At 41.8% G+C, this 21,800-nt stretch overlaps 1 protein-coding gene across 9 annotated transcripts in view; it reads left to right on the top strand.

The window, feature by feature from the left end:
* Positions 1-21,800, top strand: part of AGBL1 (AGBL carboxypeptidase 1) — a 489,727-nt gene that overhangs the window by 99,001 nt on the left and 368,926 nt on the right. For all 9 annotated transcript variants that reach the window (XR_006179785.1, XR_006179786.1, XR_006179787.1 and 6 more), the window contains one exon: positions 4,141-4,321. Coding sequence is in view for 5 of the 9 variants with exons in the window: in XM_042875615.1 (XP_042731549.1) it covers positions 4,141-4,321 (181 nt within the window). In the remaining 4 variants the exon portion in view is untranslated. The remainder of the gene's footprint in view (positions 1-4,140; positions 4,322-21,800) is intronic.

The following is a 21,800-nucleotide window of genomic DNA, read 5'->3' as shown; positions in this document are numbered from 1 at the left end:
AAACAAACAACAAGAATATCCAGCAGTAGTAGGATGTCAAACTGCACCAAGGCTGAATGCAGAGCACTCAGCACCTGTATTCATCTCTGCAGTCATCTCTGATCTCAATCTCTGATTCTGATTCAGAGGTGAGCGAATTCATAGAACACATGCACAAAGGGAGGTTGCCAAGCAATTTGGAGCCTGGAACACCTCCACCAGGCTATGAAGGTAGAAAAACAGCTAGCCAAGGTAATTTGTAGCACTCACTTCTTTGCCATACTTAACGGTGATAACGCATGTGATGTAAGTGCATTTAAGGGAGGGATGTTTCACTGATAGTTCTGGAAAACAACGGTGGGCACTGCAGACTATGTAAGCTGCCTCTGCATTAAAAGCTGTCTGTTTCAGCAGTGTTCAGCCAAAAGCAGGGCCAGGAAGTAATGCTAAGATGGGGAAAATGGGGGAGGTATGAATTACATCTTGCAGTAACTGAAAGAGTGACAACTTGAGGGAAAGTTTTAGGAGAGGAAAGCGACTGACACAGATTCTGCCTCAGAGCCATCTCATGTTTTTTGTGATCTCAGTATTTGAAGGTTTTTTTTTTTTTTTTTTTTTTGTTACCAATATACTTTAATATATTCGTTATACATCATACCATATCCTGTCTTTGTCTGACTTTGCATAACTAGCCTTGGGCAGATCAGATGTATCCAGGGCAGGATGCAGACGTGACACCCATGGCAAAGCTACATTTGGTGCTCTTTTTTACACATCATTTGACTCTCAGAATATGCTGTAATGGTCACAGATAATTAAGTTGTGAGGGAGCGCTGGCTTTCTTGGTTTATCTCCTATGTCCTGGGGGTAAACCTGAACCTTTGATCTGTGCAGGGCTCATGATAAAGTCACATTGTATTTTGGAACGGAGGGGAAGGGGAGGGGGGAGCCTATGTTTTGTGGACCCTGGCTTGGAGGTAATAGGAAGATAGGTATGCAGAGGCACAGCCAGAACAATTCCAGTCAAGACCTGGATCTAGGTTGAATTTGTCACATGCTATGTATATGATTCCCTTTGACTCCTAATAAAATCCTAGCCTTGTATCATTTCAAAACCTTGTTCCCTTACAAATGCCATGTTCCCTTACAAATGGCTCAGATATCAGCTTGATATTATTTTGAATTTTAACTCAGGTCAGGGCATCTGGAAGTGCATTTCATTTCCCTTCTGTGCCCCTCTTTAGGGGGGGGGACACTGATTTGTTAATGGGGTTTCATTCTTTTATTTCAGATTGATCCTTCCCCAACTGATGTCATGATTAGTAACTTCAAAGTCAGATAAAATAGAGAGGCAGATCTCTGCAACAGACAGGAGATTAAGCAACAAGTTAGCAGTACTGGAAGAACAAAGCTCTTATTTTCATGCATATATCCACAGTTAAAATGAATAAAGAGAAGGGAAGGTGGAAAGTAGATGATACGTTGGATTTATTACTCAAAGGATTTTTGCTCAAAGTTTTGCAAGAGGCGTCAGTGATGCTTTAATCTCTCATCTCTGGGTTTGTTAGTGCCACGTTATATCCTGGCCATGTCAGAATGTAACACAGAGTAATGAGACAAGATCTGTTGGATGAGGCTTTATGTAGCATGAAAAGGTTCCTCTGCTCTCTCTTTTTATTATTTACATTCCCGGAGAAGGTTACGTGTCATGTGGGCTTTGCAGAGATAAATGGGTAACCTGAGCTTTCTGGCAGCTTCCCCAGAACTTGGGGAGGATTCTGCCTAAGAGTTGGCTTGGGAATTTTGAAGCATTGAGCTCAACCCTGGGTCCTGAAGGAAGTATATAAGAACATGTGTCTCAGTGTCCTGAGCAGGTGCCGTATGGCACAAGCTGGTATCAAAAGGCTCAGGACTGAAATGGCACGTCAGAACAGTAGCTGAGGCCCAGTGGAAATCAGAGCACTGCAGTCATGGGGCATGGTGAGTCAAGGATGACTGTAGCAGCTCAGCTAAGTGCACAAATCTTGACTGGCGCCTGCCAGTTCGTGTCCTGAGTGGGGCTGGCCTGCACTGCTGCACGCTGCTTTCCTAAGTTCTAACGTTTATCGTGGTTATTTAAAGCCACTTCATGGCAGACGAATTACAGGATATGCATTAGAGTTATAGGATCGAGCGACTCCTGCCTGTTGAAGAGTCACATGTCTGTTTCTCAGGTGTGTAAAGAGTAACAAGTGTTATGACCATATCACCATCTCTCTGCTCTGTTAAGTGCTTGGTTAGTCTTCATGCTGCAGAGCACAGCGTTTGTCTGTGATCTGTGGGGGGGAGTGGATGCATAACAAGAGCTGCAGTTTGCCTGCTGGTGTGTACCTTTGTTGCATCTCTCCTTTGGATGAGGTGTTGGCATTGCGGATGTGTCCGTCAGGGAGGGGAGCTTATAAAGGGGACTTTAAGTGGAATAGAGAGAGTTCCCCATCTGGACCCTATGGGTCCACCATTTCCTGGGGTTTAAGATCAGGAAACTTTAGAAGCTTTTGTCATATTGAATGTTAGACAGGGGTGTATCAGTCTTGAGAAGAACAGAATTTGCATCTCTGCCGGTCTCACAGTATCCTCAATTAGCAGAATTATGGCAAACCTTACATTTCTGAGACGAGAAAACCCTTTCCTATGGTTTCTTTTTCTCTTGCATTAACTGAAGAAAGAATCTCTCAGTTAACATGCTGCATGCTTTCCCGATGTATAGAAGAGACAAGAGTTGTTAAAGCTGTTTCGTCAATTGCGAGAGAGCGTGTTTTATTTTGCTTTGTGCTATTTACAGCTGTTGTCCATTAGGAGTCCTCAAGAGCCTCATTCTCAACTACAACAACACAGTCCCATAAGTTTAGCTCAGCAATGAGCCTGCAAAACAGCACTAAATCATGATGATGGGAGAAAGAAGAAAATGTTTGGACGTAGCAAAATGCAACTGATGCCTTTGTGAAAAATAGTTTTTGCTTGTTGCTGCTTTAAAGCATTTCTAAGGTAGATTGTAATGCACACCATCTAGCTAGAGCAGAATAGAGATTTTTTTAATACATATATTAAATTAAAAAAAGCAGAACTAGTATTTCTCTGTTGACTGAAGGGATCTTTTACAGTCCATTGGGCTCTTATGTATACACATCCCTGAAAATATACAAATCTCAGGGTAAGGTGCAAGAATGATTTAAAAATAAAAAAAATAACATATGGATATTGAGTAGCAGAAGTTCCAGTTGCTTTACTGGAACGCAGGATGATTGCTTTGTATGAATTTGAGTGGAGACTGGATATGCTCACCAAATGCTTAAGAATGGGGAGGAGTACAAATGGGATTGCTTCCAAATCTGTCTACATCCCTGCAGGGAAGTTGGACCAGATGACCTTTAAGGGTCCCTTCCAACTCGAGAGATTCTATGATTCTACCTCTGTGTTTCACATTAATTGAGTAATGGTTTGTAAAGCAGTTAGAAAGCTGAAGGACAGTTTTGGGAGCTGAGGACGCAGGAGTGCAACTTGCTAAATCAGCATTGGTTTACAAGGATACTCAGATGATGCCTTTGATTGTTTTCTGTCCCTTTACTAGACAGCCTGTGCTCTGACAGAGCTGGAAAAAACATCATGGCATAGTTGTGATTCCCTGACAGATACTGGCTTCCATTACAGCAGATCTGTCAGGTTGACTTGTGACAGAGGCCTGAGACTGAACACTCAGAACAGTCACAAAAGGATAATTTTAAGACACATCATTGCTTTGTCCTTTTCTTTTATTCTCTGTGCCTGGCAGGTGTCTGCCTCTGTCTTCTTCCATTGCCTTGGCCTGTCTATGGATTTTGCTCAACACAGATGGGATCTTCAAAGAATCTGCTGTCAAATTTGGTCTTTTCTAAGCATATGTATACAGAGAGTTTTTGGAGATGTATAACTAGGCTGAGTGTGGGTGCTTTTTCACAGGAATGGCAAATAACATATCTGATAACAAGGCAATTTTCTCTGCCAAATTGCAAGTCTACTTTGAAGTAGGGGTTCATTAGAATTTATGAACTGTTTAGTAAGATTTTGTCTTTCAAACAAGAAGACATTATCATATCTCTGCAGCTTCTGCGCATACCATTCTCATGCCTTTGCTCTGTTTTACAGACAGTCGTCCTTATGTCTTTCTGATGGCCCGTGTTCACCCTGGTGAAAGCAACGCCAGCTGGGTAATGAAGGGGACCTTGGAGTTCCTTGTGAGCAGTGATCCCATTGCTGATCTCCTGAGGAAATGTTTCATTTTCAAGATTGTCCCCATGCTCAATCCTGATGGAGTCATCAATGGCAAGTGCGTTGCAGTAACATGTTCACTGTGAATTTTCACTGGGTTTGCCTGCAGGCTTTACTGCTGTCCACCTAGCAGGTCTTGTCTTCAGTGTTTTGGCCCAGAATTCCCGTTGTCTTGTGCTTTATTCATCCTCTGATCAGTCCCATAAGGAGAATGTAAATCTTGGATACAGCTCAGTGTGCTGTCTCATACGTGTCAGATGTTCATGGTTCTGTACCTGTGTGGGGCCCTACAGTGTCCTGGGTGGAGTATTAGTGATAGCAGACAAATTGAATTTTACTTGCTGAATGGAAAGCTATCTATTTTGCCAAAACAGCAGGGCAAACTTTATCTGCAAGCTGATATACCTGGGAATAACTGGCTTTAATTAATGCTTTATATAGCTTGAATGGGTGAAAGATATGTAAGGATCTATTAAATGCTCATATCTTCGTGGAAATGTTTCTATATAATGAAACTCCCTCCTTCTCCTACCTCCTTTTCCCTCTTCCCTCCCACATGCTTCTGAAGAGATACAAAGTCTTTCTGGGTTTATGAATATACCATGAATATAACAATTCCGTTTTGCGTTCTGCAGAGCTGTCTTTACATTGCTCCTGCCCATCCATACTAACCTTCCTAGGGATGGAAAAAGTCTTGCTATGTTAAAATGAAACAAAATAAGGATTGCTGTGCAGCTAGTGAAAGAGTAATTCCTCTGAGGGGTTGGCGAGTGCAGTAATATATGGTATGCATGCACTTTGCTGGGGAAAAAAAAAAAATCTACTGTCCTCAAGGACAGTGGAGTTTGCTCATTTCATTGAGTACTTGCACAGTGATTGTGAGCTGTGGGTTGTTTATAAGACTTAATTGTCTCTGATGTAGAGGCAGGATGTTATGATCACTTAACAAGGGGGAAACTTGCTTCTTGACCTGCTAACAAGGGCTCGTAGGTTTCAGTAAGAACTGTTGCAAAGCTTGTTGGAATGGATTCTGAAACCTGAAGGCTGGTTTTAGACAAGCACTGAAACACGTTGCACAATATAGAGTAACAATTTTTCTTCAACTACAATCATTCATCTGGTTTCAGATCAGGTTGTGCTGATCAAGTGCTGAAGAAACAGGAAAAAGACCCTAAGCAAAAACTTTAATTTGTTTGGTCCTAATCTAATCCCTTTTGGACTTGGGTGAGGACCTCAGCAGAGGGCAGCTTAGAGTGTTCTTAGCCTCTAGTCCGTGACTATGAACATAGGTTTTGTGTTGTTATGCTCCCCAGGACATGAGTGTGCTGTAGTTTGGGAGGGCTGTTTGGAGGAGCTGGATGCTGCCCCCCGAGTATTGGAAGCTTCTGCTGGCACCAAATGCCTCCTTGATTCTTCCAGACAGCAGAAGCAAAAATGAAAGATTGTGGCTTTCTGTTTTTCCTTTCACTCTGCTTAATTAAAGTTTCCAGCAGATGGAGGGCTGGAGGGAATGTCTGACCTTTTTTCTCCAGCTGTCAGGAGTGAGCGTAGTAGAGGAAGGGCCCTCAGGAAGGACACTGTGGCTTTTGGTGACACCTGGGTGGAGGGTACTGTCTCACATCACATGGGAAGGTGTGGAGCTTCAACTGTAGTTAAACCTGGTGATGAATGGAAAAATTTGGTGTGGGAAAGGAGCAGGGGAACAAGGGCTTGGCCATGTCTCTGTAGCTGGGCAATGAAGCCTGGGGAAGGGAGAGAACCATTCCATTGTGCTCCCATTTAAATACTGCGCTGTCAAGCTTCCCATGGCTCTGTTGCTCTTCTTCCTATGTGCTTTTTCAGTGGACTGAAGCGCTCCTGCTCTGAGGGAAAAGGTTTTTTCTTGGCCTAGAGATATTAACAGCTTTTGGAGGTAACTTTCAGTCCCTTACTGTCTGTGAGTGCATATGCAGGTTTCTTTGTCCTTTAATGTTCTACTTTGTCCAGGTTTAAGTGCTATATTAAATTCTGTTGCCTTTCAAATCACTGCCAATATTATGAGGGAAACTGTTTCCTGGGGAAAAGGGGTCTGTAGGCCATTACTGACTAAGCAGTTGTAAGCAAGTCCACACTACTTATTTTTTACATCTCTACAACACATTTCATGAAGCCACTTATTTGCCTCGAGATTTACAATCTCAATGAGTATGTCAAATCCACTATGAAGGCCAGCAAATATCTTGGCTCTGTACTGGACTCCAGAATACCTGTGTGTGGTAAGCAGTTGTTTTCATAAAATCATAGAATCATTAAGGTTGGAAAAGACCTTTGAGAACATGTAGTCCAGCTGTCCATCTGCCACCCACAGTGCCCAATAAACCATGTTCCTCAGTTCCACATCTCCACGCTTCTTGAACACCTTCCAGGGACACTGACTCCCCCACCTCTCTGGGCAGCCTGGGCCACTGCATCACTGCTCTTTCAGGGAAGTTGTTCCTGGTGTCCGACCTGAACCTCCCCTAATGGCAACTTGAGGCCATTACCGGTCATTTTGTCCTGTCCTGTTTTATCTCTTATTTGGAATTATCACTGATCTTCATGCTTTGGAAATACATCTTCTCTACTATCCATCCTTCTGTCATCTGGAATTAATCCTGCTCTAGTCTCATTACCTCAGTATCTTTATTTAAGAAAGGATTGGGTTCTTTTCTGTTGGCAGCTCTTTTGAAGCTCCTCACTCTCTCACTCCTCCCCAGTCCTCTGTACTGGGCTATGCATAATGCTTCTCTGCCCGTCACAAAGATGAATGCCAGTGCATGGTTACAAAAGATTTCTTCCAGCAGCCCAGCTGTGCCCCTTCCCCAGCTGGCTCCCTGCTGCAGGCACAGCTCAGTGGAAGAGTGCTCATCCCAGCAGGATACCGTGCAATCACACTTTGAGAGCCTTGTGCAGCAACAAGACGATCAGGGACTTGGTATTTGCTTTGGTTAATGTGATCTGAAAGTTGCATGCAGAGAATGTTCCTCTGTCACGGATATGACGGCAGTAATGCGATTATGCTCTGTGTGTGGCTGAGCTGGGAAACAGCCTTCCCTTGCACATCAGTCAGTGCTGTGAGGATCTATTCCTGTCTGTCAGCGATGAAGAGAGTTGAGTCCTGTTGCTGATGCTAAATGAAGGTTGTGGTGATGCAAGCATGTCTGTATGAGTAAGGTTGTCATCACATAAAAATATAAATCACTACCTCATATCACATCTAATCTGAGTTTGTTCAATCCAGAGAGAGCTGATGAGCAGTTGTGTTGCTGTGTGACTGTTCTCATAGAATCATTAAAGTTGGAAAAGAATTCTGTCATCTAATCCAACTGTCCACCTACCACCAGTATTGCCCACTAAAGCATATCCCTAAGTACCACATCTCCATGTTTCTTGAGCGCCTCCATGGATGCTGAATCCACCGCCTTCCTGGGCATCCTTTGCTCTGTCCTGAGCAGCAGTCGGATGTAGGGTTTGTTAAATAATATTCAGCTGATCTGTTAATGGCTGTATATTTTAATATTAGACACTGCTTTTTATTAAGTGGATCTTGGGAGTTGTCACGCAGTGGCGTTTGACCACTGCTGGAAGTGGGATGCTACCTCTGATAACCATATCAGGTCAGAACACAGGTCTATTTGTATATTTTTTCTTTTTTTACAAGGAAAAGTAGTCTTAATGTCCAAGAATGGTAGTATAAGATGGTCCAAAGTGACAGACATTAAACTACTAAAGAGAAGTGTCTTTGTAGGTTGATGATTTTGCAAAGGCTATTCTGTGAGACCCCAAGATGAGTACTGTTTGGTGTTAGGCTGACTGCTTTCTCTCATTCCTCTATCACCTTTTAAAATTAAATTGTGGTTAAACAGACAAGCTATAGAAGGAACTCCATTCTACACAGCGGTGGAGAATCCGTGAAGAAGCGTAGCACTTTGATTAGGAAACTGCTATAAAGTATACTGGGTGAGTGAGAGACCTGTGCTTTGTTCCTGGCTCTGCTATTGATGCAGTATGTGACCTTGGGCATTTCCCCCTCCTTTTTTTTCCTGAGTTTTCTTCCTGGGAGAATAAAATAATGACACACCACAACCTTCACACAGCTTGAAATGGAGTGAAATATGTGTACTAGGAGCATTTTCTCTTCAATCTAGTTCTTCTGACTCATCCATTAAAACCAGGGGCAGAAAGGGAACTTGTAAAAGCTAAATTATGGCAGCACAAACAGTTTTTAACAAAGAAACACCAAACACTGTTGGCTGTCCACACTGTTCCACATAAGCTCGTTACCACACAGTTGAACAACAAGCTGCCTGTGCACCAACACTTGCCTATGCAATTGCATACCATCTCATGATGTGCTCTTAGGCTGTCTTCTCTGTGCACCTGCTGCACACCCTCCTGTTAACAGCTTGTGCATGCAGCCATTCCTCTGTGTCTGCTCACACCTGCATACATTCTGCACACACACACACCTGGTGCTCCCATGCGTACATTAACAGTCACAGTGTGGTAGTCAGCATTTTATGGGGATTTTTTTTGGCTGGACTTCTTCAGAGACTGCAGTTTCATATAAGTATTGCTATTTATTACCCCCTAAATTTAGGGTTATTAATTATATCAGTATAGCCTAATTTATATCACCATACACAGCAATAATAAATAGTGCCAAATGCTAAAGTGCAGTGCTTGCCAACTGTGCCGAGTGCTTCCCCCCCACTTCCCAGAAGTATTAAATTAAAAATGATTTAGCCTTGCAAGATAATCAAACAAGACTTGGGAACTCCTAGATAAGTGCTTTTGATTTAAAAAATATTTCACGTGCAGACTTCTCATGCACAATCTGTCTTTTGAGTATCCAAAAGTCCTGAACTGCTCAATATCTCAGTTCTGAGTTCGTGTCTCTCTCCTACATTGCCACCTTCTTCTTTTTCCTTTACTCCCTTTCACGTTTCCTTTTCTCTTCTATCTATCCTTTTCTCACTCTTCTTTCTCTACTATTGAATCGAAGCTTTTCAATGAGAGGAACTTGATGTGTTTTTGTAAATGAATTAAACCAATCAGTGGAGATGGGGAGCCGGTGAGACTATTTTGGTAAAGGAAGATTAATTTTTTTTGGTGCTGCTGATTTCTTCAAAGGCACGAGGTAACCATAGTAGCAGTTAGGAAGAGGAAATCCTGATTTGCATTTTGGATTGTAGCCATGGACTATTCTTTATCTGGTTTAAAAACACCCTGTTCTCTCCTGCACCTGCCCTCCCACAACGTAGGCTGAGTAAGCTTTGCTGCTGCTTGAAGGTAAGACAGGTGAGCTGGGTTTTGTGTTTGTTTGTCTCTACTGATACCCACTCTCACTTTAGTAGGGCCGTTTGTTCCATTCTGTTTTACTTACAGGGTTTTGTTTATTGCCTCCTGGAATCCAGCAGAGAAAAGCTTTAACTCTGACACTTACTGAAATAGAGAGATAGAAATGTCCTCTGAAAACCCTTCCAGAACGCATTTCCTTTGCGTGCTCTCAGAAGTTGCAAAACTATTGGTGTTTCTTGTTTACTTTTTGCAACATGGGCCTTTTTTTTTTTTCTTTTTGAAGGATACTCTTAGGAAGAACAGAAGCAAGATTGTCCCTGTACTGAAAAGTATTATTTATGTATGTAACTTTTATTTGCTCTTTTAATTTATTTCTTTTTATTTGTTATTGCACGCTCTCCTCCACTAAAGCATTTTGTTCTCCAGATAGTCAGAGGCAGAGCTGAATGTGGACAGCAAAAAAGCTAAGGGCTGCACTTGAGGAGACACTTTATGACCCAGAACTGCATCCTTGAGGAGTAAATCTTGAGGTAGTGGCACAAAGCCATGCAGCTGTAGATATCCCTCCTATCCTCCCCTTGCTTCTCTTGTCTGCTTCTCTCTGGACAGAGGGTTGAAGAGGAGTTGAATTCTCAGAATCTAGTCTTGCGTAACTGAATGCATGCCATGCACTTTGCAAGCACACTTTAAAGTCTCTTTCCAGACTACCTAGTCTGTAATGTGTGCATTTCTCTAAGGATAGTGCAGTGACGTGAGGAGGCTGGGAAAGAAATGTTTTCAAACTGTCATTAATGCATTGTGAGAGTGTATCTCTAGGAGTGAGGTGCTCCAGGATTAGTGTGCTGCTGTTCTTGAGCAGACATGGACCATATTGTATTTAGAAGCCCCGTCTCTAAATTTGTACCACCATGCCAACAGTAGTTGTGTAGGTGCGTATGGAAAGCAAGGTGTTCTTGGATAAAAGAACGTTTTTGCAAAAGATTCAGTCCTTGCTCATTTAGAATGGCTGTGCTCTGAGCTGTACGTTATAAGATGGTATATTTGCAAGCACTGACTCAGGACCTCAGAACAGAGAAAATGCCACGTCTGGGGAATGTTTGTACTGCCTCTGTAATGTGGCTCTGGGAAGTGCTGTGAACTGTGGGTGAACTTTCTTTGAGTGGAATAGATGGTTCTTATCTAAGTGCTGCTCTGTTGCTGCAGGCGTTGCCTCAGCTGCCCCCATTAAAAGGGCAGTGATCCTGCATCAGTGGTGAGCCATAACTGGTGAAAATGCACTTCTTGTTGGGCAGCATGGTCTGCTCAGCAGGCTATCCTGAACATTTTGGGTGCTTGTCTGCCACCTTTAGTTCTTCTAGTGAAATAGGGCTGAGACCACTTACGCTTCAAGGCAAGCAGCCTAATTGTTCCTGACATGCTCAGCAGATTCCCTATAGCAGAAGCCCATGATTTGGGAGGTTAGGTCTATTGGCCATGAGGTAATGGCTTCACATTGCACAAGGAGAGGTTTAGGTTGGATATTAGGGAAAATTTCTTTTTAGGAAGAGCAGTGATGCAGGTGACACAGGCTGCCCAGGGATGTGGTGAAGTCACTGCCCCTGGATGTGTGTAGGAAGCGTGAGGATGTGGCACTGAGGGATGTGGTCAGTGGGCATGGTGGGGATGCATTGATAGTTTGGCTAGGTGGTCTTTCCAACCTTCATGAGCCTATGATTCTATGAAATCTGGTTAGTACGTGAAGAACATAAGATAAAACATGGGTATATTATTCCTTACCTCATTGCAAGCTCTCCCTTGGCAGACCCAGAACCGGAATCTGACCATCCACCAAACTCTTCTGAGTACATCAGTGTGCTGTGGGAGGTGACCCAATTTCAGACAAAGCCCTTTGCCCTGTGCTAATGTGGCAGTCCATCCTTGGCTCTCCTGTGGTAAACCTCCGTCGGCATCCAGCTACACCCCAGGACTCCCTCTGACAGCACTTCTCATGCAGCGTTGTTTATTCCTTCCTTTATCAGCTGGAGCTGTTGGGCCCTCTGAGTTATTAGATCTATTCGCTCATTGTCAGTGTTTGCTCCTTTGTAAATATGTCCCCATATGTCTCTGCTCCTGAGGAATATGCTTTCTCTTCTATTTACTGCTTTTCCCTGGCACCCACCTCCTCACTGCTCTATCCACCCAGTGGCCCAATAACAGCCATGGAGATAAATAAGCAACATAACTCTTCCTAGCTATTGTTATTGTTGTTGTTGCCCTGCATAGTAATATATATAATAACAAGGAAACAAATCTTATTACTAAAGTAATTACAATAAATAAAAAGCTGAGAAGGGAGATGAAGGAAGGGTCTGTCAGGAGAGTGATTGCAGTAGGGGTTTTTAAAATTTAATTTACTCGAGATGTTCTTTGCCACTTTATTGATACCCTGCTGAGGGGGCTGCGACTAATTAGCAACCAGCTGTTGTTCTAACACACCCTCACCTAATTTATTGTTTCCTTGAGTCTTTAAAATAGGAGCCTGTCTGCTATCATTGTCTGTGGGACTCAGCACCAGTCTCATGTCAGCAGTTGGTTTTATTGCTTGGTGCTTCTGTTTTCTGAAAGCTGAGTAGCTGAAATTTTGGGTGCTTTGCTGCCCTTCCTTTTACTTTCCAGCATATTCCATGTGCTTCCAGGAGGTTGGGAGGGAGAATAGACTCAATCTATCAGACAATAAGCGCCTGTCCCAGAGTCCAGTGTGATAACAGACCAACACAATGCTAGTTTTTGGTAAATTGCCCAGAGGGCTGTGCCACTGTATGTATGCATTGGTAGAGACCAAAGAAAAGACCTCGCAGAGGAGGTCTGGCATAGACAGGGCCTAGGGTTCCTTAGTATCTAAAGTCTGTGACCTTTGTTCTCTTGTTTGTCGATATCCTGTGAAAGCACTGTACTACTGTTGCCCTGTATCACCTGTCTTCTAAACATCCACAAAAACAAAGTAGTTAATGGTCATTTTAAGAACTGGAGGGACCAAATGCATTGTTTCTTGTTTCTTTAGTCTTCCAGTCACAAAAGCACACACAGTGTTTGCTCTGAAACAGTAAAGATATCCCCATGAGCTGCATGCAGCTCCCTTGATGCTTTCGTACCCAATCTGTTCTGATTATTCAAGATCACTTGGGAATTTCACTGCAAAGATCACTTGATATGGGCTCAATAATATTGATGTCCTAGACTACTAAGCAGTTCAGCTTTTAGCCTTAGAAATGATTCTATTTTAGATGGCTACTCCCTTGTATTTTCAAGTTAGCATGAATATTAGATATGAACACGATGTTCCATGGGCTCAGAAAGGAATTATTTTTGTTCAGCATTCATGTCTAGACTCCTGACTGACAATGGGAGTTCATAATCAGATGTCTGCACTCCTTTGACAGTTCTAGGAGCCAGGAGGCTGGTGTACAAAGCTAGCTTTTAGTAAAGTTAATGAGTTGATTGAATTATGTTCTTATTTGCATTAGTTTGAGTGTGTATGATTCTCTTTTGTTTGTTATTATGCTCATATAGGTCCACTTTGTAATATATTATTCCCATAGCAATTGTGCCTGTGCTAGGCTCTGTGCAGACAGGCAAGGAGCAGCTGGGCTAATGGATCTGTTTTGAAGGCTAATCCATTTTCTAATGATGCAGTTTATGGAAGTTCTGTAGTTACTGCTTTTCTTCACTGTCGCTTCTTAGGATGGAGGAGGAATCTCACTGCTGTGACTTCCACAGCCACCTAATAAAGATTTGTGAGGTTCAGTATCGTCAGCGCTGGGACTGGAAAACTCTGTAAGACGAGGAATTCCTTTATGCTTTCTTGAAATTTTCAGGATGCATCTGCAAACCCTGATCCAGTTGACCCCATAGGTAAATCTCCAATGAGATCTCACACAGATACTGACAAACGTGGATTTTGCATCTGACTCCTGGTTGTAGTAGGCACAGAGTACTGATAGAAATGTTGAACATGTTGGGCAGAAGTTCATATCACGAGTAGAAGGGCTAGTTTTGATCACTCACCTCAAGATCAACTTGTCTTACCCAAGTTAATGCCTCTTGGAAGCTACAGATTCAGAGTTGGAGTTGTTATTCATGGGATGGGAAAAAAAGTCCACAAAATGAAATTGTAAAAACTTCACTTTTATAGATGCAGTGAAGAATGTCCAATATTTTACTGCAATATCCACACTACCTGGAAAGCTGAAATTGCCTGGGAATGAAGGTTATTGTCTCTCATAATATACCTTCATATATTACTGTATAATAAATCGAGCAGTATTTCTTTCACCCTGCAAACTGGACATCCCTGGAGTTCCAAGTGACATTTCAAATTTTATATGACCATTCAGTCCCTTTTAAGTATTAAAACACATCATTTTTTGTGATATATGCACAGAAGTTCTTTCTAAAAGCATATGAATAAAAAAATCTAGAGCTTAGTTATGCAAGGGTAGAGTCGCCTTACTGTGTGATGGTTTTTAAATGTCTATGTTTAGTTAGCTGTGTATTTTAGCTACTATTGTTCTTCAACATCTCTGTTTCTGTGTTTCTTTTCTGCTCTTCCTTGCCCTCTGTTTCATTTGAATAACAGATTCGATTGAATAACAGCTGGCAAAGTATTGTGGTAGGAGAGCAGATATGAACTGCCTTGGGTTGGAGAAATGGACTGGCAATTGAAAAATGGTGTTTTTAAAAGTGGGACAAAGAGGCATATCAACAAAAATAAGCTTCATCTGGAAGCCTGTATTTTCAAAATTGCTTGTGCAGAAATGCACCTACAGAGGACAGGCTGAGGTTGAATATTTCACCTGTGTACATGGTTCATATGATTGCATGTGCAATTACGGTAATTACACGGGCAAATTTTACCCCAGTAGTTTGAGCAAATTGCCACCTTAATTTATGAAACCAGCTGCGTGTTCCAGGGAAGCAGCAAGAAAATGAAAAACAGAAAATTAAGTTGATGCTGGAATGACATAGAGTGGGAAACCAAAAGTCTCTTGCAACCTGAAAGGCAGCACTGCTGGGAGTCAGGGAAAAAAATCAACCACGCTTCTAATGCTGCAAAGCATTGGAGTCTTAAAGGAATAGAAAAATGAAGAGCTTTTGAAGTCATCTAGCCAGATTTGAGCTGGAGGAAATGATACAAAACAAAAAGGAGAGGGTGAGATGGGCAGGGAAGAGGGCTTCAGTAATGATGCGCATTGGGTCAGTACATACTGTAGAACTATGAAGTTGGTATTTGAACACACTCCAACTCGGTGATGTTGTAATTCTGATGGGAACCTTCAGATAAGCACGGTGATATTTCATTGCGTGGGAATAGTGATTATTCTTGCATTTAGATGCTGTAGAAGCCATGCTGTGTTCTGAGCTCAGCCAGTTTTCCCTGGGCTGTTAGAACTGGCATGTGAAATTCCACAAGTGGATGCATCTCTGTATAAGGTGGTTAAATATTCCATTACATTCAATAGAGCTCTTCTACCTCCTTTGCTGAGGAAGTAGAAAACAGTCAGGAAGTGACAGTGGGCAATACAGTCTAGATCCTAAACCGTCTTTTGGATTGCTTTCAAGGTAAGTACTTAAGGCATAGTTGTTGAGATAGTTGAAGGAGTCATATTACTCCACTGCGTATGTATTGTAGGCTGTAAGTAGGCAAAGTGTTTTATTTCTGAATACATACACGTAACAATCTGTTACAAGGTCAGTAGTTTAGCATAATGCTGTTTTTGATTATTTTTTTCCCTATGAGCTTTCTTATAAAGCTTTCCTCCTCCTAGTGTAAAGTTACTATGCAGTAACACCATTCTGGCTGAGTAAAGGGGCTCTTTCTGTGGTAAGGCATCTCTGGTAGTAAAGTTTCTTTATCTCCCATATTCTCTAATTTTTCTCCCCCATATTTTCAGAAGCTCAGCTTTTGATGAGAAAGGAGTACCTTCTCCATCTGGGGGGGTACCTGCTCCCACTGAGAGCCATCTAAAGCAAAAACCTGCTTCCCAGTTCTATCTCTGGTCTGTGATGTTTGTACCAGCAGATAACAATGATAACAGTAATGTGAACTTGAGGATCCCATATTCATTGTCTTTAGTTTAAATTTTTTTTTTAAATGTAATTAAAATAAAAAAAATTAAGTGACTATTTTTCTGTCATCACCCAAATGGTTATGACACGTAAGAGGATGTAAAGTGCAGAGCGGCTGAACAATCATAAACTATTTTAATACCACTTAAAAATGAGAAGAAGCAGCAAAAGAGCCTTGGGTATTAATGAAGTTTATTGCACTAGTCTGTCACTTCTACAGAGCACGACTGTGGTTTTAAATCCTTGCTCCAGTGACATGGAAAAAAATGTGGTGGTCTTTCATCCAAGTCCCTAATAGCTGTTAGTCTGTCATAGAAATCTCTAGTACCACTTTTGAGCTAGTGGTGAATTCTATGCTCTGGTGGATATAATGTTAAGCAAAGCAGTTCTGGATAGTATTTGTGATAGCAGAGCTGTAAAGCAGAGCCTGAAAGTGAAGTCAGAAAAGTTACAGAAGATTATGGCTGTTACATTTTATGTGAACTTTTTTAGGTGATTCAAAGTAAACTCCTTGGATTTAGGCTGAGATATCTGGGGAGTCAAGGCTGGAAAGGCAGGCCATGTTCCATGGGTTAAGCCATTTGCAAGGAATACCCACACCTCTTTCTGGTTGATCTGTTTAGTGTCTCACTATAAACATGTATTAACATTCAGTGCAGAAAGCTCACTGCTGAAGGCAGTGGAGGGCTGACTGTTCCCCACCCCTGCAAAACACACATGTCAGGTGAAGAAAGCTTGCTCTGGAACGCCTTCATGCCTGGGGAACGTGTTTTTGTGCATATGCTAGTTTTCAAGTGAAGAGCACCAAAGAGCTGTACCTTAAATTGCTGTAATCTCTGTCTCTTTCCCTGATGTGCAGGTGAGGGCACCCTTGAACTATTCTACTTCTCTGTCTATCTTTAGACTGATCTGAGCAGCATGGGATCTCATCGTGCACGTAGGCTGCTCAGAGGCAGTGGCTTTGAGCCTCCCAACTCATAATACTAATACAGCTGGGAATCTGAATAAAAAGGAAAATGTTAAGAAAAAGCCTCTGTTGCTGTAAGCAGAAGAAATAATCAGAATCAAGTCTGTCTTTCTATTACATGGTTTCTTAGGGAAACAAAAACCCGGCTCAGGGCTGTTACTTACAATGAACTGGTTTGACCGGTGTTCATGCCTTTCCCTTTTTTGCTGCCTTGGGTCAGTTCTGATTGTGTGCATAGTGATGACAGCAATTTATTTCTTATATCTTTTGTCCCAAAGGGTGTCGAAGAGACATAACAAAACTATATGTACTTTAATGTCAGGCACTGCTTCGTGTACTACCTTTAGGCTGGTACAAAGTAGTTCTTTATAACCTCTGAACCTGTTGCCTCTGAATGCTGGACATTGCTGGATTTAAGCCATTGGGCAAAAGTCACAGCAACTGGGTGTACAGCAGATATTGTGAGCTGTAGAGTGGCTAAAAGAAATCCCTTAGATGCAATCAAACTGCTTCTGTATTCTATTTTTGTTTTCTCTCAGTGTTTTATCCATCTTTGAAAAACACATGTGGCAGCTCTGAAACCACAATTTTACTTGCATGATCTCAAGTGGAATGGCTGGTCCCTAAACAGCACGTGTCCACCAAGCACTAGTTCTCCACAGACTAGCTGCAGGGCGTGTGTTCTTGCTCAAGCCTGATGTAAGCCTAAATAAGGAGTTTGTTTTGAGGTCTGCCAAGAACAGTATTCTTTCTGTGTAAATGCACATACTGTCATAGAGTGATAGAGACCATGCTGATACAGACTGTAAGGATTCAAAGACTGCAGTTTTGCTTGAAAGTTGTGTATGTGTTTTTATGTGCAATTAGTCAAGGTGGGGTTTAGGCATTTAAGTGGCCATTTGTGCTCTCACTTTTCACTATTGTGCTCATCCTTTGGGAATGAGCTTGTGCAAGTTAGACACAAAAATAAGCAAGCATATGTTTAGTTGTGTGCTGTGCTGAAGCTGTATTTGGAAATAAACTTGTATTGATTTATTAGTTTTTTTTCCCTCCTTGATATTTCTGCTCTAATCTGAAGAATGTGAACCCATGGCTACGAAGCAGTAGTTCAGCAGTGTGTTTTCCTTTTCCAGATGACTCTTAATTGTTTCTGTAGCATATGCTAATATTTCCATCTAACTGTTATTAAGATACTCTCATGGCGAGTTGGAATTCAACCCCGGTTTGCCTTGTGGTTGAGTGGTGACCAAGACTTGCCCCTAGCTGAATTATCCTTCTTTTATCTTTTTCTCCCTTCGTACACACAAAGAAGTCTGCCTGTACACCAAACTGTGAAATACACAGGAATGCAGAATTGATATTGTTGGTTCAGAACTCCATCCTGGAAGCTTCAGAGAGAAAACTGCTTACAGAGGGGTGAAGGCCTTTGAAGGGCTTATTAGTGACTTGGCCCATAGGCTTCCTGGAGGCTCACTAGACTCTGCTCTATCACGTCTTTAATATTTTCACATAAAGTTATCTGCTGTGAATACTTAATAGAGGGGATGAAAAGATAAGATCTGCTCTGTAATGAGAAGACAGTTTGAGCTGATGCTAAGTTGCTGCACTGAAACCTCGAGGATACTGAAATTTGCAATGAAATTTGGAACCTTTGAGTCAGCTGACCTATGATCCATATATACGTTATAATGTAGTAGTATGTTGTTTAATATATCCTCCATGGTTCTACTTTCCTTTAGAAAGAGTAGACATCAAGATAGGTGATCAGGGATATGAATGCCACAAAGGTATGAGTTTTGTCAGTAAAGTTTTGTTGAGGAAGAAATTAATTTTTTGTTCTTCCATGTTAATAATTCTATTAAGGGTTAGCTTAATGAAGTTTTACGGACTAATTTTCAAGCTGTAATTTGCCTGTGATTCTTTTGAAAATTTTTTAATGAAATGGAAATTTATATAGACTGCGTAACAATAACCTAATGAAGTGGCAAATCATATTTTAAAATCACTTGTGATTCAAAATGGCATCTTAATTCTTGGAATTTAACACCATTCACACTGCGAGAATCTGAATCATTGAAGCTAAGATGGAACTTTTTGTAACCCAGGAAATGCTAACAAGTACAAAATGAGTCTGTTGTAATGGGCCAGTTTTGTGCATTGCTGAAAGAAAATGAAATTGCAGAGATCTGAAAGCAAGCCCTCATCATCTTGAATGAATGCTGTGAGGAGTCTGTGCTCGGGTAGCCCAAACATGATACTATCAGTGGATGCAGCCAGTACCATGATGGGGCTACGTGCCTGCAGACTAATGGCAAAAGAGCCTGGATGGATCGTGGTTTGATTGTCATCTCTAACACTTGAGAGACAGTGCAGAGTGATGAATTTGTGTGAGTATTACACAGAGCAGAGCTGAGGCCCCAGCAGTGGCTCCAGTCTCCTCTTATGTTTTCACGTGTCACTTGGGAACTGACTTGGTAAAAATTTTTGCATTGAAGAGTGATTTCTGATTACTTTAGGTAGCCCAAAACAGAGTACACTGGATAATCTCTAGAGGCTTTCCTGGATGTTTTAACTCCATTCTGTGCCCTTGAAAAGGTTGAAGAGCTGAGATACGCTTCCATTAAGCAGCCGAGTTCAGGAGCTTATCTGCATTGCTTTAAGCTTCCTAGTTTCACATCAGCCCATTAGAGAACCTCTTTCCCAGGCTGGGAAGGAGATGGAGCTCTTTAAAGCTGCCAGTATTTTTCTGATACCTAATGCTCATAGGCTGTCTCTTTCTGTGCTTCAAAATGTCACATTGGATTCCTGATAGAATTGGAGATTTTTATCTTCCTCTTTTCTGCCAGACCTGACATTTTTCTGGTTTTCTTCTATGCTGAAGGCTTAATTTCTCACATGTGTGAGACAGAGTGAAAATTAAACAAACAAGCTGGCAGATAGATAGAATGGTTCTTCATGTCTGGAAAGCTGCAATGAGCTGTGACTTAAGAATTGCAGTGCTTCATATTCAAACTTTTCTTTTTGATGCATTGGGGTGGCACAAGAGCTGACAGTGACATATGCAGAAGGCCCTGTTAGGAGGATTGAGGCTGTTATGTGATAAATGACACAGTATGTCAAAGGACTTCTGTTATCCATCATGCTGGCTTCCTCTGAACACCAGCTCATTGAAAAGAGAAGAAGCTACATGTATGGCTGGGGGATGCTGCAAATAGGGTCAGTGGTATGCTCAGAGAAAATAAGAAAGCTGGAAAGTGCATGTTTGCGTGGGAACTGATGAGCCTGGAGTTCTGAGTTCAGAATTTTCAAGTCAAAGTTGATTTAAATATCTGAGGTATCCTGTTGTATATTTGTGTCAAGGATGAGCCCTACCTTCAAAAGAAGTTGTCTTGCAGCTTACTCACTTATTCAGAAGGCTTCAAAAACCCATAGAGTTTTCAGTGTTGAAAAGCTAAGCTTTCATTTAAAAAAAAAAAAAAAAAAGGAAAAAAAAAAAAAGCTATTATCAAGTCCTGGACTGATGGCATCATTCTGTCTGCTAATAAATCCCTAGAGTTCCCTTATTCCTTTCTTTCACCTCTGTTGACTGCTTTGACTCTGAAATGCAGGGGAGTATAAGTCATGATCTGTGCTTTTCCATGTGCAGGAGACAAGTAGGTACTGTTGCCCTTATAAATACGAAGGATAAAAAGTACTTTTGAGGGAACAAGACTTGGACTCTCATGACCTGATACAGAAATATCCTCTGTAAGGCACTTTCCACCCTTGTTGACCATACAAGTTAAGAATCAGCGCAGACTTTCACAGCTCTGTGCTTCACACTGATGGAAAGTGTCAACATTCAGTCTTAGTTTTCTTCTCTCTCACCACCCTTAACCAACAGTGCCTCCTTGTTTGTATAATCTGTTTCAGCATGACGCACGAACTGGGGGCTGTTCAAGAGAAGCAAGGAATGTATAGCACAGCTCAGACACACATCCCTTTCAACCTCCTTTAGATCATCTCTTTTTGCAGCACCCATAACAGCTATTTTTTCCACTACTTGATTAATGGACCCTCGATAGCTATGCAGTCCATAAACCCAGACAAGACAAGTAGCCTGTCTCTTTTGATCCCTGAACCCTAATAGCCTGATTCTGACTCTGCTTAAGTGGTGTTTATGTGCCCACATGCACGGTTGTAATTGGTGCAGAATATCAAATGTCGCTATTTGACATTTCATTCGTAACAGTAGTATTTAAAGTAAAGGCTTTAACTTGATGATTCATCAGTAGCCAGTGTCAAATAATCTGGGTTGGTTGGTATTTTAAAAGTGTCAATCAACAAATAGATTGCTCTGGAGATAATTTAATCAAAGCCCATCAGTGAACTGGCCTTAAACAAATTGAAAAAAAAAAAAAATCCTTCAGGATTATTATTGCAGCCGTATTGTTTAGAAGATGAGCCTGGTGCTTGCTTGGGAGCAGGTTTGGTAGAAGAGTGGCTCCTTCCGTAGCTCCTCTAACAAGCTTGTTTCTTGGGAGGATGGAGTTGCAACTCCCTCAGTTGAATCTGTCCTGCAGTTAAATTCAGGACTTCAGGCTCTGTTACAGTTGAGCTGATAGCTCCTGTTCAGAACAAGATTTGCAAAACACAAACCAGCCTAAACATACAGATAACTTTTCCCCTTCCAACTCCTAGCACTGCTGTGCTCTGCTTCATTTGACAGTACAGCTTTTTCTTCACCAGCTCTTCATGTGATGAGACACTTATTTCAGCTGTTGACCCCTATCAGTGACCCCTCACTGGGAGATCAGGTGTAGAGAACCAGGCTATTATCTGCCTTCCACTGCCACGTTTCTAATCAAAGCAGCCAATTTTGCTAATGCGTACAGCTGAAGTCACAGTGAGGAAGACCTGGCTGAGTACAGAGAAAACAAGTGCTTGGAGCGGTAGAGCAAGGGAAATCCTAAGAGTAAGGCTGTAAAAAAGGAAAAGTCAAGCTGGGAGAAAAGATGAACAAGCAGAGCAGGGAGAAATTACAAATTCAGTTTCATATTGAACATAAAGTCATGGCAATCAGTTAGTGGAGTGAGGCAGAGCATCCCTTCACCCTCCATGCACCTCTCCGTGTTCCTTTAGCTTTCTCATTCACTGAGATGTTGAC

The sequence above is a fragment of the Lagopus leucura genome, unplaced genomic scaffold (genome assembly GCF_019238085.1).
Source record: "Lagopus leucura isolate 7727_CA_CO unplaced genomic scaffold, USGS_WTPT01 Super-Scaffold_100015, whole genome shotgun sequence".
Lineage (NCBI taxonomy): Eukaryota > Metazoa > Chordata > Aves > Galliformes > Phasianidae > Lagopus > Lagopus leucura.
Note: the sequence above shows the minus strand (reverse complement) of the source record. Positions and strands in the feature narration are given on the sequence as shown.